The sequence below is a fragment of the Schistocerca gregaria genome, chromosome 1 (genome assembly GCF_023897955.1).
Source record: "Schistocerca gregaria isolate iqSchGreg1 chromosome 1, iqSchGreg1.2, whole genome shotgun sequence".
NCBI classification, from domain to species: domain Eukaryota; kingdom Metazoa; phylum Arthropoda; class Insecta; order Orthoptera; family Acrididae; genus Schistocerca; species Schistocerca gregaria.
Genome location: NC_064920.1, coordinates 640397045 through 640414009, shown reverse-complemented (window position 1 = coordinate 640414009; position 16965 = coordinate 640397045). Strand labels below are relative to the sequence as shown.

Here is a 16965-nt window from a genome sequence, read left to right as displayed (position 1 = left end):
AAGACCAAATATTTATGTCATTATTTAAAGATTTACTTGCACAATTGTGTGATGTACCTTATCATATTTTTGTGTTCACACTACTTAGTAGTATGTTGCTATTGGCTGATTTTATCATGTGTCTTATGCTCTGAACATCTATTGTCAATTTCTGGTGAGATGATGTGACCTGAGCTATGACTGGCATCGCTATCTTGATTTCAATGCTCTGGAATGCTTGATGGAATCTGTATTTATACTTTTGTAATATGAAAATATGCAGCATACATGTTGGTGCTCATCAAAGACCCTTCCAAAACATGTTTTTTACTGGGTTTCATTTCTTAAATTTCCAATAAGTCCTATGTCTATGTATAAAAGCTTTGCCATTCAAAGGATTGATAAGTTTTATGGAAAAGTTTCAAGGCAAAGTATACTGCCCCTTAACAAAGAAAAGTATATTTTCAGCTGCAAAACAGTGTATTTCTAACCAGGAAAAACCTGGGATTTTTTTACCCCCCCCCCCCCCCCCTCCATATACATGCTGTCTGATTTATCTTGACTACTTTAAATAACTGTTTGTACATATGCAAATTGCAAGATGTTTCAAACAAATGTTCTTTAGCCATGAGAGAGACGTCAATCAGCATGATTGTCTTTGTTGTAGCTTTGTTTTTTTTACAAAGATATGAACAACGGTGTGACTTTTTTAAATGGCACCATGTGTATTTTATTTGGTAATTCATTTCGTCTCCTAAAGACCTATTCAAAAATGTATCACAGTGTACCATTCACTGAAACATAACGTTATTAATTACATAACACAACATTGACATTGACACTCCCAGTGCTTGGAGCAGGTGCTTGGGGGTACTGGAACACATCCACATGCTGACGTTGACAGAGGACGAATGTAAACTTAAGTTGAATGCACGCCCATTGTTCCATCAACCATCATCAGTTGAAGAGTTGTGTGAGTAGAATGTACAACAATGAAGAGAAGGTAGAAATGCTACTAATCTATAGGGAATGTTAGTTAGCAGAACAGTAATTGCAATACTGTTTTCTTATGTACAGGTACATTTAGTACAGTAGTTTAGTCCTTTTAAATACTGTTGTGTAGAGTAGATATACAGTAAAGGCTGTCCTTCCTACAAACTGTATCGACATAACGTTTCTTTTATTGTTGTTGCTGAAGGTGGGTGAAATGCTATGCAGGCAATTGAACTGTACAGAGAGCAATATCCTGATAAGAACCCACCATCCCGACAGATCTTTTCTTGTCTTGTTGCAACACTTCAGGAAACGGGAAGTTTTAACCCATGACAATGCAATCATCATAGCTCTCGCTCAGACAAAGCTGCATAAGTTCTCGCTTCCATTGCTATGAATCCACAAGCACACTATAGCTTGAACATGAGATTGGCATTCATAAAACCAGTATACATTGTATTCTTACACGTCACTGATTCCATCCTTACCACGTACACCTACATCAAGAATTGCATGGGAATGATTTTCAGAGTAGTGTACAGTTCTGTCAGCTGGCACAGCCGCAAATCCTCCCCAACCTAAACTTCTTCACCAATGTTCTATTTACTGATGAATGTTCCTTCTCAAACAAAGGACAGGTAAATATAAGGAACATGCATTATTGGTCCAGCTACAACCCATGATTGGTTAGGCAGGTGGAACATTAGGTTCAGTGGAAAGTTAATATCTGGTGTGGGATGCTTGGTACTACAATTATTGGCTCTTATTTCATCAATGGTAGTCTAAATGGAACAGTGTATGCCAACTTTCTCAGATAAATTCTTCCTCCTCTTCTGGATGAAGAATGTTGTTGCAGCATCAACACAATGGATGTCCAGCACATAATGCCTTGCGTGCACGTCATGGTCTGAACTGAAGGTGTCATGCCAGATTGATTGGCCTGCTAGGTCTCCTGATTTAAATCCTCTGCAACTCCAGAGGACTTGCAGCAAAGTATCATGCTTGCTTGTAATTCTCTTCAGCAGACAATACTGGAAACAGTAAATAATTCTTTCATTCAATGAGTGCACCAGTGCATCGGTGTCCAGGGTCACCATTTTGACCACCTTTCAATGTTCTACTGCTGGGCAAAGGCACAGGAGAGTCAAAGTCAATTTTGTGTTATCTTTTTACTTGGTTTTTATTTGTTTTCTGACAGTTCCAGCAAGGGGATGAGATTGTGATCCTGGGCTCAAAGTAAGTGTTGTGTTATGTAATTAATAACGTTGTGTTTCAGTGAATGGTACACTGTGATACATTTTTGAAAAGGTCTTTAGAAGAGAACATGAATTACTAAATATAAAATACAGGGTGCCATTTAAAAAAATCTTACTGCTCTTCATATCTTTGCAAAAAACAAAGCTACAACAAAGGCAATCATTCTGATTGATGTCCCCCTGATGGCAAAAGAACATTTGCTTGAAACATTTTGTAATTTGCATTAGGAGAAACAGTTATTTAGGGTGGGCAAGATAAATGGGACACCCCCTGTACACCCTAGTTAATACTTAAAAAATATGTGTGCCTGTGTTTCAGGTGAGGGAGGGGGGAAGGGAGGGGGGGTTAGGGGTGGTAGCAGCCCTCAATTTCCCTGGGAATCATAGGACATCATAACTGAATCACAGCAAGAAACAGTAATTTCTTTCACAAAACACTGAAAGGGAAAATTGCAGCTTACATGTTATTTTGGTAACCATCCATCTGCTATCCACTCTTGATGTTATTTGATCAGACAATATGGTTTTGCAGTTATTGCAGATTATTTTCTTCTGCAACTTGAACTCAATAGAAAGTGGCTTCTGTTGTTTGAACGTAATCTCTTTCTTTCTCATTATTTTGTAATATCCATGGATATACGTGTGTGTGTGTGTGTGCGCGCGAGTATATACCTATCCTTTTCCCCGCTAAGGTAAGTCTTTCCGCTCCCGGGATTGGAATGACTCCTTACCCTCTCCCTTAAAACCCACATCCTTTCATCTTTCCTTTTCCTTCCCTCTTTCCTGACGAAGCAGCTGCCGGTTGGGAAAGCTCAAACTCTGTGTGTGTGTTTGTGTGTGTTATTCATTGTGCCTATCTACCGGCGCTTTGCCGCTTGGTAAGTCTTGGAATCTTTATTTTTAAGATATTTTTCCCATGTGGAAGTTTCTTTCTATTTAATATATATATATATATATATATATATATATATAAAACACACACACAGAATTACTAGCGGAAAGACTTCCCTTAGGGGAAAAAAAGGACAGGTGTACACTCGCACACACACACACACACACACACACACACATATGCTTGGTAAGTCTTGGAATCTTCTTTGTTTTTAATATATTTTTCCCATGTGGAAGTTTCTTTCTATTTTATATATATATATATATATATATATATATATATATATATATATATATATATATATATGTTTGTGTTTGTTTGTGTGTCTCTCGACCTGCCAGCACTTTCGTTGGGTAAGTCACATCATCTTTGTTTTTAGATATAGTTTTGTAAGAGCAAAAATTTCCAATGTGACTTGTGTTTACTTTCTGAAATAGACTGGCAGTCTTGTTAAGATTTCTGGCCACTGAGGAAATGTTCCTGCTGTTGACCTATAAAACAAGAATTACAGCAAAAATAAATTAAAAAAAAAACTAAGATTGAGTATTAGAAATCATACTTCTATTAAATTAATATGGAAGTCCCAGAATCTTTTAGAAAAAGTAGGGTGGGAAAAAATTGATGGTAGCCACACACAAAACTGCTACATTTCCCTGTACATTTCATAGCCTATCTGTTACACTACAGTTTGTACAAGACCTTTGTGGCTAAGTTACTTCATATAAAACTTTTGCATACATCTCAAGGCTGTAGCCACAGGTGCCTTTACTTGATATTTAACTATAAGAAACTGTACCAAAAACAACACACTTTTGATAGCACGTAAATGGCACACTTTCACAACATTGAAGACATAATACAAAAAACATGAAATATGAGAAGCCTACAACTACCAAATATATGGTTTCCTGTCACTTCACCAAAGCAAAATTATAACAAAAACAGTCCATTTTAGAGGTCATATTCAGTGTGCTGATGCTTGGAAACAGCTTATATTCATATACCATGTATGCTATAATATAAAAACCACTAAATGCAGAGTTCAGCACTACATGAATTAATACTATATGGCATCCCCTACATTCTGCTTTCAAACTAAAACAGTGGCTGCCCCTCATTGTTCAAGTTCCCCTCCATAAAGCAAAATTCAGACATATCAGATCCTTCCTTTCATGTTTTGCGATTTAGTAGGATGTGGAATTTCACACTGTGAAGTCACCAGTTCCTTGTCTGTCATTGTTTCCACAACCCATGAAAGGACACATCTAAGCATTGTACATGAAACTCTGCACTATTAAACAGGTTTAACTTTCGATAGGCTTCCAGCTGAACTGAATAAACTGAGTGACAGACTTCCAAGTATTCATATGCAAGTTGAAATATTTCCTTGTGGTACATTCATTCTGTTCCATAGCGGAGCTCCTCACAGTAACTGGGAGCTTACTCTGTTATGTATTAATTATGTTATACTCTCTCACATATTCTGTAAACTATGTACTGACCATTCCATGACAAAGTAGATTTCTCTTGCATTTTCCCATGGAACTTAATAAAACAGTATAAAACAGTAATTTTCTTCTTGCTGATTCTCCAGACAATCCCTTGATCTTCTATTCTAGCTCACAGCGAACATGCAGATGCTTTTTCTACCACAGAACAAACTTACCTAAACACTATCTATCCCATTGTCATCCCCCCCCCCCTTCTCCCCTTCTGCCTAAATCATATCACTTCCATTTTTCTCACCATCCACTCCACATAAGATGGGAAGTCATCCCATTTAGGCACCAGGTGGTTAGGGCTGATGAAAAACTTTTTACAAAATTAGACCCGTTTCCAACTTTTTAGGTACCTGTCTCATGCTCAGTGCATCCAGCATTTGATGACTGAGGATCTATCTTCATGTACATATCAAATGAATAAAATTATTTATGTTTCATGTCAGAATGATTTTATTTTTGCATATTTACAGGGAATGATAGATAGTGAAGGTTATGCTCAAATTGATCGGTATGCTCAGTTAACAAAGAATGCTATCAATGCTGGAGATTATAGTTTGGCCACATCATTATGGTCAAGTACAGAAAGTATTATTAAATCAGTAACATACGATATAGATTTCTACAATATACTGTACAAAGTGTATGGCTATGGAAGGCACATGGCCAAACAAGGTAAATATATTTTGAGCTGCTTTACTATTCTGATATTATATATTTTTAAATCATTTTATTCAGGTACAGAAAGCATGACTATCAAGAACAAAAAGTGCTAACAATAATTTATTCATTTTTATCTATTTATTCATTAATCCATCTGTAGAAAATTTGCATTGTGTAGATGTAGTCAGGATGTACACAATTACAATTACATTTATACATACAACATTCCATAGACTCATATAATTTAGTCAAAATTTAATTTATCATCCTTAGGTAAATACCCAACACCAAACCAAGATTTCCATAACATAAGATGAATGAGATAAAAACATGAGTGATAAGAATTTGATGACCACACAAAATTCACATCTAATCTTCACATTTTCTCAATTTTACACATTCATCATTTCACTTCTGCAGTGTACAGTGTGTACTCACTAATCTTTAACATCTTACACTGTGTCAGTCTCTCTTTGTAGTACAATGTCTGTCCAAGACACTCAGAATAATGTAAAAGAGCAGACAGCAGCAATGAGAAAATACATATATTGTGTATTCGTGCATCCTGGTTTACTGATGTCCTTCTGGTTTAGAAGGAGATCCTCTCAACCATTTAGCTTGGTATCCTTTTAGACTGTGGCGCTTATTGACTGCAAGAGTCGATCACCTCATCTTTGAGAACGAACTTCTTTGAATATTGTGTATTCATGCATCCTGGTTTACAGATGTCCTTCTGGTTTAGAAGGAGATCCTCTCAGCCATTTAGCTTGGTATCCTTTTAGACTGTGGTGGTTATAGACTGCAAGAGTCAACCACCTCATCATCGAGAATGAACTTCTTTGAAAACAGCTGATCTCAGTGTGTTCCGAACGAGGTACTCGAGCAGATGTATTTATACCGACATGATCAAAATAAAGTCAATTCATTATAAATGAGTGAATACTTAATGTTGGGTTCAATATTACCGTATGTAACATCTCTATCCCATCACTGGTGACCCCGACACTCACGAATGCGGCTTACAATGCCAGAAATGTGTACTGGAACATCGCCATGGACAAACAATGCAGCAACCCTTTGTCAGATTTCTAAGTTCATCGACTTCGCATCGCGCTGCACCTGGTTGCAGTGTACAGAAAGTGTAATTAGTGTGTAAATTCCCAACTCTTGTGTCACTCATGCTTTTTGCTAACTTTCGTCACCTTCTCACACATCGACAATGCAACCGAGGCGCACATGTCGTCTGTCGAAACCCGCTCAACGCGTTGGTAATTTCACTTCCGGACAGTGCTGTGCTCCTTTGCCAATTAATTTGGACAATTTTGACTTGCTTTTGCATGATAATTATTACAGTTACATTCACCAGTGCAGTGCTTTGACACCGGACAATCATGCCAAACAATGGACTGCAACAAACGGGGATTATGTTGCAAATCCAATTTCGCACGAATTCCGAACTATGGCTAATTCACATGCCTGGTCGAATTCACAAATGCCCATCACAGCTACTGCGTCTTCCACACCATGTGCAAATTCGTTCAACCCACTTTCCGAACAGCCCGTCTTCCAGAGTTTGAATGTTTGCGCCAACTTTTCCTCCGCTTCTCCGCGCTTGTCCCTCATTTGCAGCATTCTACTACCAACATTTCTCTCTGAGCAACTTCCAATGTTGTTCATGGCCGCAAAGTATATGTTCTCCTCTTATGGCATCACTGGCAAAAGTGACAAATACCTCATACTCTTCAGGCACATAAAGTACTATCATTATATGATTACGGACATTATCTTTGACAATTTGAGTGACAAGTACACTAGAGCGAAAGCTGCTGTAATTCAGCGCCTCAATTTCATCAAGGACATCCTACTGATCAACGACAATGCACCAATTACATCAACAACAATGCCGGCGGTTTCTCAGTGCAACACTGGACGTCCCACGCCTCCCTCTATGCAGCAGCACCCGAGCCGCACCGACTCTGCTCGACTGCTACCGACAGCGACATCATGGCCACCGCCTGGCTAACTGACCTCAACCCAGTCAAAACAAACAGCTGCGTGACATATGATCCCACCACAGCTACCGCACCCACATTTTGTCAACAACTCTCCAACACTAAGCACGCTTACCACCTGGCCGTTCACTACTCGATCGCGCCCGCAACTTGTTCACCCACCCCAGAAGATGATTTCAGCCGTATCAATGCTTCATACAGCAGTGAACGTGTTCTCTCTCCGCCGCCACTGAGTACTGAGTTTCACATTCGCGATTGCACACATGATCTCTTCTACTCCAACTGTTACGTCAATACTGTGCCGCCGGCCTTGTCTTGTACGCCAGGTTACCCTTTGATAGAGACAGATTATGATTTCGACCCCATCTTACTCAGCAATACACAGCAGACTGCTTAATGACATACATTGTTGCCTAAACAACTGCAACAGCTACATGAGCAAATTGCGACATAGAACTTGTTGATACAAGATCAGTTACATATACTGCAGCTGACAGCAACCGAGCATGACATGCAAGGAGATGATCCTGTCATTGTTCCACCTCTGACTGCTGATGATCTTTTGCTGTTACTACCAGCTACAATTAATACCCTGACGATCACACTACATGGATCTATGTCCCTGATGTCACAACTGTCTTCATCACGCCACCTCAAGTGGAAATTCTACGTTACTGATGTGACACAAGCAACTTATTTACACCGCTGCCACCTTTCCTTGGTAGTTCCAGACATTTCATTTCTGTACCATGGCATAACCAGCTGCATTCCACTGCCACTTGCTTTGCTGGCCTCTTCACAACCTCTGCAATGTACGACCAACACATCTGCCATTTCTGCTTCGACGAGTGAGCATCTTTCAGCTCCGACACACGACCATGCAGCAGTTTTGCACAAGCAGCTTGCAGCCTTATGATTCAGCCGCAGCGCCGACAGCAACAGCATGCATGCAACTCCAGTTCCATCAAACTGTGTCGCCTCTCCACCATGGATCAGTAGTTCATCCGCCGATTCGACTTCTTCACGTTCACAGTACGTCTCATCACTTTCCTGCTCTGACCATGGTGTTGCCAACCACATCCGCCTTCCACCGCCTCTCGCCGTCACCATGTCTCATGCACAGGGTTCATGGCCATGCCACCCAACCTTCGATCATGGATGTTTCCACACCAAAACACCGACACTGTCAACTCTGCTTGGAACATCCTGCCATCTATTACTGTAACACACTCACCGTCCATTGACTCTGAGGTGACGTTTCCTTCTACACCGAAGTCACCACGGTCATTCATGTGTTTTCTCCCCTGATGCAACATCAAGTGCCTCTATAACTGCATCATTACTGCGAGTGTTGCTTATCTGGCATCTCTTACACAACCTTTTAAGCCACAGCATGCTTGCTCCTTTATGTCATACGGCCTATAACAAACTGTTACTGGACACGTTGCACTTACCACAGCACTCGCTGGCAAATACTTTGTCAATACATCACATCGCATCTTCCACGCACTCCGCGCCTTTGATTGGATCAAAACCCCACTGTGCCACACGGCCACAGCATGACGATGTTCTCCCCACCGACACGCCACCCCCTGCTGCTTCCACCGTGCCATCAGCATCATGGCACGGTCAACCTGTGGACACCTTCTGCACCTCCTTCCCACCGCTGGTTGTGCCTACCAAGACATCGAGAAACGGTCTGATCATGCCTCGTGCTAGCGCTTGCCACGACATGATCGGTCACGCGCACCTGCGCCATCAGCCAGCCAGGTGCACACACGTGTCTCATCATCCTTACCATGCTCCACACTACCGGCGAGGGCTCTGTGGCGGTTATTGACTGCAAGAGTTGATCTTATCATCTTTGAGAATGAACTTCTTTGGAAACTGTTGATCTCAGTGTGTTCCGAACTCCATATTCGAGCGGATGTGTTTATACCGACATGACCAAATAAAGTTAATTCATTATAAATGAGAAAATACTTAATGTTGGGTTCACTATTACTGTATGTAACATCTTGATCCCCTCAAGACTATATAGAGGTAAAGAGACTAAATAACCTTTCAATTTATTTCTGAGACCTGATGTCTTTTCAATGCATTCTATTCTGTGAGGTAATTTATTGTATAAAATGTGACCAACAGTTGTACAATCTTTTTCAGTTAACTTGAGCCACTTCCTTTGTAGATAATAATCATCCCTATTTCTTGTATTGTAATCATGTATTTCTCTATTTAAGTACCATAATGTTTACATTCAAGCAAATAATTTTTGCACATATGTACAGTGAAGGGGCAGTGAAGATAAAAATTTCTCTAAATTTACTTCTGTATGATTGTCTAGAGATTGATTTGTAACACATGCAACAGTCTTCTTTTGAAATTTCACTAACCTATGAACATGCACAGGTGCTGCATTCTTCCTTCTTTTCAGACATTTAGGAAATATCCCATTTTCAATAGTTGACTTAATCAAATCAGCCAGAGGTCTCACTAGTCAATGAGCACTGTACTTTACTACACAAACAATATTCCATCAAGATTTTCTGTGTTTTTGGGCTTTGGAGAGTGTACTATTTTTGCCACCTATGATTCACTTGCTGACAGAAGAAAAATACATTCTGTGATGTTGGATATGTTATTCATATATCTTTATTTTTGGGAACTACTGTTTTGTGAATTTTTCCATTATTTCCACATCTACCTTTTCTCATGGCGTTACAATCCTGGCTGGGCCTCAGCCTCTTCAACAATTTTCCTCCATTCTGACCTCCAGTGCAGTTCTCTGTTGCCCTGTAACTCTGAGGGATTTTACATCTTCTTCAGCATCATCTGTTGATTGCTTTTGTGACTTTCCTCTTTGTCTTATTCCATCTGGCCTCCATTCAAAAACATTTTAGGGTTTCATCCAGTATCCATCCTAAGGAAATTTCCAAGCCTTGCTATTCTCCTGCTTTTTATTATTCTTATAATGTCAGCTCCTTCTATAAGGTGATCCAGCTCTGTGTTTGATCTAAATCTCCAGAAACCATTGTTATCCTGAACTGCCCCATAGATATTGGACAGAACCTGCTTTAAAATATCCTGTGCCGCCGCTCATAAATACATGTTGGTGTCCAAGTTTCACATCTGTAAATTACAGCTGGGCTGGTCATAAGCTTATTAGTGTGAAAGCATCTATTACCACCTAGAATGAACTCTTTTACTTTAGATGACATGGAATTTGACCTATCAGTATTAGGTCCAAGATAGTCAACATTCTGCACATGTTCAAAATTGAAAGAAGTTATTGGTAGTTCATCCAAGTTGTAATGTTCCTTCCTGGTGAAATTTTTGTACTTAGTCTTCAGTTCATTAATAGTAAAGCCTCTAGGTGGTTGGCTTCTTTCAGCTCACCTATTTTTCTCTCTAGTGAAACTCTTCTTCAGCTAATAACACCTACATCATGAGCATATACACATCTCAAAAAGTTGACTTTGTGCCTGTGTAACTAGACGTTTGAAGCTTTTGAATGGCTGATCAAGAATCAGATTAAAAAGAATTGTAGAGTGGGCATCTACTTGTTTGACTCCTTCACTAATGCTAAACCACTTCATGAGTTCTCCATCCACTTGCACTGCAGCCTTGGAATCAGCTAATGTTGCTTGCGTAATTGAAACATAGTTAGGTAGTATACCAAGCAGTAGGTAATCATTTAGCATTTATGTCCTCTCAAGACCATTGAAAGCCTTTGTGAAGTCTATGTAGAGGTCATGAGTGAACATATATTATACTTGAACACCTTTTCATGTATTTGCCGCAGCACAAATATCTTATCTGTCCTTGGCCTATCAGGCTGAAGTCCACACTGATATTCTCCCAGAATCTCTTCTGCATATGAAACAAGCCTGTTGTAGACAATACTAGAGAGACTCCTATAGGCTACATTCAGCATGGATTATCACTAAGGTCCACTCTTCTGGGATTTTTTCCTGGTTCCATATCAACTATATAAGTTTGTGTATTCAGTTATGGAGACCAGTTTCCCCATTTTTCAACAGTTCTGCAGTTACTCCACCAGTTCCTGGTGCTTTATAGATTTCTTAGACAGTGCACTACCTTTTGAACTTCCTCTAATGTGGGTTCTTGTCTCTCTGAATCTGCAGTGTAGTAGAGTGGCTCCACACTCCTGATAGGATTGCCCTCCAGAAATCCTTGAAGCATTCTGTCCATCTGTCCAGAACATCTTATTTATCTGACAGCAAATATCCCTCTTTGCCCTATGAGCTATTATTTTTGTTTATATTATCGAGTTCCTTCTTTAATTTTATTATAAAACTTTATGCTCTCGTTTCTTTGATAGTGCTTTTCCATTTCCTCTGTATTTCTCTTTGTCACTCCCTTTTTTTCCCTCCAACATACCCTTGCTGTGTCTATTCTCTCTTCATTATATAATGCCTTATTTGATCTTGTATTTTGCTGTAAGCACTTGATTCTTGCACCTTTTTCTCTTCCACAGTCTGTCTGCATTCGTCATCATACCAGTCTTCATTTATAATTCTCCTTATGTGATGTTGTCAGAATATTATTTTTATTAGAATTTCATTCTTTTTATATATGGCCTGCTCTATCTTTTGCTTGTAACTCAATCTGTCCTGATCTCTTAAACAGCAGACCCATCCTTCAGTTGTTCTATATTCCATTTCTTTGCTTTGGTACTGTTTCCTTTGGCAGCCATAGCAAGTTTCTGCCTCACTTTGTCTCATACTAGATAATGAGCAGAATCTGAATTAGTTCCTCGGAAAGTGTGCTCATTTTCCATATCAGATGCCCACCTCTTCAATATCAATATACAGTCTATTTGCTTTGAATATCAATGTATGGTCTATTTGCTTTACTTCATTTGTTCCTGGTATTTTTCTGGTCCCTTTGTAAATATTTTTCTTTGAGAAACAGGTACACAATGCCTTCAACTTGTTTACAACTCGGTAACTCTCGTACAGTTATTAGTAGTTTCACAGTGCAGACTTTTTTTTACCAAAGATGCCTCTGATAGCATCTTTTTTGCTGAGTTTGGCATTACAGTTGACTATTTTGGAGCCATATTTAGGTATTTCATCACAAACCTCCTGTAACTGATGATAGAAAGCATCTACCATGTCTTCATCTGATTATTCTGTTGGTGCATACACATTTACGATGGTCACATTATCAAATTTCTGTTTGATATGCAGAGTGCTTATTCTTTCATTATGTAGAGTCAAAGCAATAACAGATTTCCACATCTTTGGAAAGTATAAACCTAACTCCTTGCTCCCCCTGTCTTTCTTTCCCAAATAACATAGGTAGAATTTATGTTTATGAATCACACCCCTACTCTACCAACCGATTTTGTGGGGTGCAAAAACTTCCATTCTATACCTTAGCATCTGCAGCAGTGTATGCACATTCCATGTTCCTAATTTAAGCACTATTTTATCCATATTCCTTTTCCTTGACACAATTTATCTGACATTCCTTGTTAAATTAAACACAATGATAGGCTGTTCACAAGGCAGGGTATTGATCCTGGAGAACCAGGCTTTTATTTTGGGTTAGCTCCCTTAGAGAGGTTGATGATCTAATCTATAGAGTCTGCATCCACTACCCTGTGGTGTGGGACACACTTTGTCTGGCTGCTCCACTGTGGCGAATCCATAGTCTCCCACCTTCTTCAGAGCACACAAGCTCCTCCACCTGGCACATAAGGTGCCTCAGACAAGGTGATCTGACAAGGTGAATTAACTGGTAAGGTCTACTTCAACATAATGTCAATTAAAAATAGTGCTGATGACATTTGGATCTTTACATTCCTTTCCATCTTTCTCTAAAATTTTATTACTGCTATCTTTTTAATCTGATCCTTTCCTGTGACATTTATTGTGTGATCACATAGTATTTGTTAGAAACGTTTCTGTAAGCTGATTTTTTCCTTTTGGTAAAAACTGGACTTAGTTTCTAGTATTATTCTACTATTTTCTCTCTTCTTGTTCTTATAAGGGACAGCGCTAGGTATAGTTTTCTTTATTATTCAGTTTTTGTAGGTCATCCCTTGATTTTATAATGTATTCTGCGATCCTACTCTTAGTATTTCCCTTAGACAGGTTTCTGGTTACAATGTGGCAAGCAATATTTATACAGGGTGTATCAAAAAGGATAACACAAACTTACATGGTTGAAAGTACATGATAATAGAAGCACAAATGTCCCAGTAAACACAGGTCTGAAAATGAGCCACTTGGGAGATAATCATGACTGTATGGTTCCTAGCTGCCACTGATGTCCTTGTAAACATCATTCTAGTTAGTGTACATTAATTTGAAATTTAGACTTTACTGTTTGGTTGAACATTGCAATTAGCTCACATTTCACATATGGGGTACCTGTTAAAGGAGGTGTTCAAAGTGTTTTCCTTGCATCTGGATGCAACACTGTGCTTGTCGCTGCAATGAATTTCAAATCATTTCAAAACCCCCAGATCATTCTGGAATTCTTTACAAACATGTACAATTCTCTGCTCCAGTTCTTCAACTGTGTTAATGGGTGTGCCGTACACTTTGCTTTTGAGGTGACCCCAGATACAAAAATCCAAAGGAATTAGATCAGGTGGTCTTGGAGGCCAAGGTACAGGTCTGCTGTGACCTATCCATCTTTGGCCGTATCTGTGCGCCATCTCGCACAAGCAGCAAAATGTGCCAGATCTCCACCATGCATGCACCACATACTCTGATGCTGCTGAAGGGAAACAAGCAATCCCAGAAGATGACGCTGCAGAAAGCTAGGGTACCTCCATCCATTAAGTTGTGGTGGAAGAATGTGTGGCCCAATGAGTTGATCACCTGGTACCCCTAACCACACATTCAGTGAGAAATGTTGCTGATGTGGTGGCTCATGAACTGCATGTAGGTTTATTTCACACCACAAATATGTATTGTGATAGTTAAACACACCATCACATGTGAATCCTGCATCATCTGTAAATAAAATGTTACATGCGAAATGAGGGTTGACTACAGCCTGCGGTGGCAGCCACTAACAAAACATCACTCTAGGAACAAGTCCGCATCATTGAGATATTGAACTCATTGCAGGTGATAAGGATACAATAAATTTGATGTAAAATTCTCCATACACTAATGTGGCTTAGTACAGGCACATGCATGGTAGTTCTTCTTGTTGAGTTTCCTGGAGAGCACTGTACAGCTTCCAACACCATATCCTCAACCTCAGGCACAATGCGAGCAGGTCTACCTCCTGCTCTGCCATGTGCAAACCACCTGTGTTCTCTCAGGCACTGATGGACCCTTGTAAATGTATGTCTTTCGGGATGTCTTCAATCAGGATATGTTTTTGGTACAAGCGTGCAGTCTCCTGTACATTGCCATTAGCCCTACCATACTTGAAATGCATATCCGCATACTCTTTGCTACTATATGGTTCCATTGTAACTACAACACAGCACATGTGGCACTCCTCAGATGTAACTGATACCCTTTGAGACTGTGTCTGTATCCGTCCTGTATGTTCCACATGTATGGTGCGATTCCAACTCCATCTCTTGGCAATATTCTGTTGTGCAAACAGTGAACATAGGACAGCCTCAAGTTCACAATGGGGAAACTGGACAGTGTTACAATGACTTCAGTGTTGGCGTGGAGCCATACAGTCATGAATGTCTCTGAAGTGGCTCGTTTGCAGTCCCATGTTTACTGGGGCATTTGTGCTTCTATTATCGTGTACTTTCAGCCATGTAAGTTTGTGCCATCCTTTTTGATACATCCCATATAGTAGCCTAGTAATGAAAAAAAGTATTCCTGTCTCTCCTGTATGTTCTTTATTGAGTGTATTTCCCTCCAGGCTTCTCCCTTTAATAAAGTTTTTAGTCTACTTAAATTTTCTAGCTTCAGCTGTCTATATCCTAACAGTATTTTTTTCAGAGAAAACATTCAACCAATTGTCCATCATGATCTGAGATTTTAGTGGTTATTACTTGCACCATTTCAATAATTCTGAGGAATTATGTGATCTGTCGATGTTTGTTAGGTCTGACATCATCTCGTTGGATTTTGTACATGTAACTTGAGATTGTAGGCATTTACCAGATCACGAAAACTTCTTGGATGACAACTATCTTTCAATGTATTAATTTAAAAGCCTCCATTTTAACTACATTTGGGAATACATTTATGGACTTATAAAAATGGTCACTAGCCCTTATAATGATTAGTGACTGAAAACAATAAGTACAGAAAAATCAACAAATAGATGCAAGGTACTAGCCCCTTCAAATATTAAAGAAACTTTAGTATGTGAAAAGTAAAGCAGACACTAGGCTTCTCATCGCTAATGCAGAAAAAAAAAAACTAATGTCAGGTGCTCGCCCCTTCAAATATTAAACAAATTCCAATGTAGGAAAGATAACGCAGATGTTATAACAAGAACAAACACAATATAGGGAGCATACTACTTTATAAAGCAACACATAAGATATGGGTTGTGTGTAGCACTGAACATGTAGACTGGATAACAGTAATACAGCTTAAAGAATAGGTATAGCACTCTTTTGCAACTGCTTAAATAATGCTGTTTCTTTGGTGACTCACAACTGTGTGCCAGAGGGGCAAGACAGGTGGCCTCTATAAGTGGGCCTGTGAACCGTATGGATGTCCATTCTCTGAAATCACTTGTGTCATGAGTGAAGATACATCACTGATGCTAGCCCTTATTTTAACTGACATGGTTTTAAAACAATTAAATGGTCTATGGATTACCACTTGTAAAAAATGGCCAGAAGGCAGGAACAAATTACATCAGTTTCACCTGATCAACAAAGTGCATGGTGGATTTACTCAACAAAACCTTTACGCAGTTTATGACTGCCAAATGGGCAGTGCTGGAATTGACAGTTGTCCAAAATACTGGGGTGGTGCCTTCTGTTGGAACAGCCACTACTGCCCACAGTAAAATACCACACAAATAAAACTTGCACATATTAACAATGTAGGAAAAGGCAGATGGCTACTTATCATAAGGGAGACACATGAAGTTGCACACAGACACAATTAAAAGACACTTACTTACTTGTGCATATTTAATGGGCAGCAAAACATTACATATGCAATCAGTTTGAATTCTAAAACAGATAAACTATGAGATTAGACTTTTCAAAGAAAAGAGGGAGTACCAAGCCTGCTTAACCAACAATGATTTAAAAAGAAGGAAAACTGGTTCATCACTTGGTACCACTCAGCACAGGCAGAAGTGTTAAATAAGAACAGTACCCGCATGAACCAAAATTGGCAACATTGGAGTACTTGGAAATCTGAAAATAATAACGTCCATTAAAAAGCATTAGTCTTTCTAATGCCTTGCTAGCACACAATGCATACAACTTCAGACCATACTTTGCAGGCTTATTGGGCATGTACTGCACAAAACCACAACACCCACAAAAATGAACAAGCATTTCATCTATGGTTGGGAAATCCCCTGGGCTGTAGTTATTTCCGTGGTTGTTCAAAAATGCAGGCTGGAGATTGCAGACGGCAGCAGTTTTGTCAGTTGAAAGTTGCTCTTTTCGAGTTGAAGTATCATCAAACCTCAGTGACTGGAGCAAGAACAGAAAGTGCTTCCAGTTAAATGCTGTCACCTAT

At 39.4% G+C, this 16965-nt stretch overlaps 1 protein-coding gene across 3 annotated transcripts in view; it reads left to right on the top strand.

The window, feature by feature from the left end:
- LOC126360492 (retinoid-inducible serine carboxypeptidase-like) overlaps positions 1-16965 on the top strand; it is a 283675-nt gene that overhangs the window by 31525 nt on the left and 235185 nt on the right. For 2 of the 3 annotated variants that reach the window (XM_050007718.1, XM_050007717.1), the window contains exon 5: positions 5093-5294. The exons of the other annotated variant lie outside the window; for it this stretch is intronic. In XM_050007718.1, coding sequence (XP_049863675.1) covers positions 5093-5294 — 202 coding nt within the window. The remainder of the gene's footprint in view (positions 1-5092; positions 5295-16965) is intronic. 3 annotated transcript variants of the gene reach the window in all.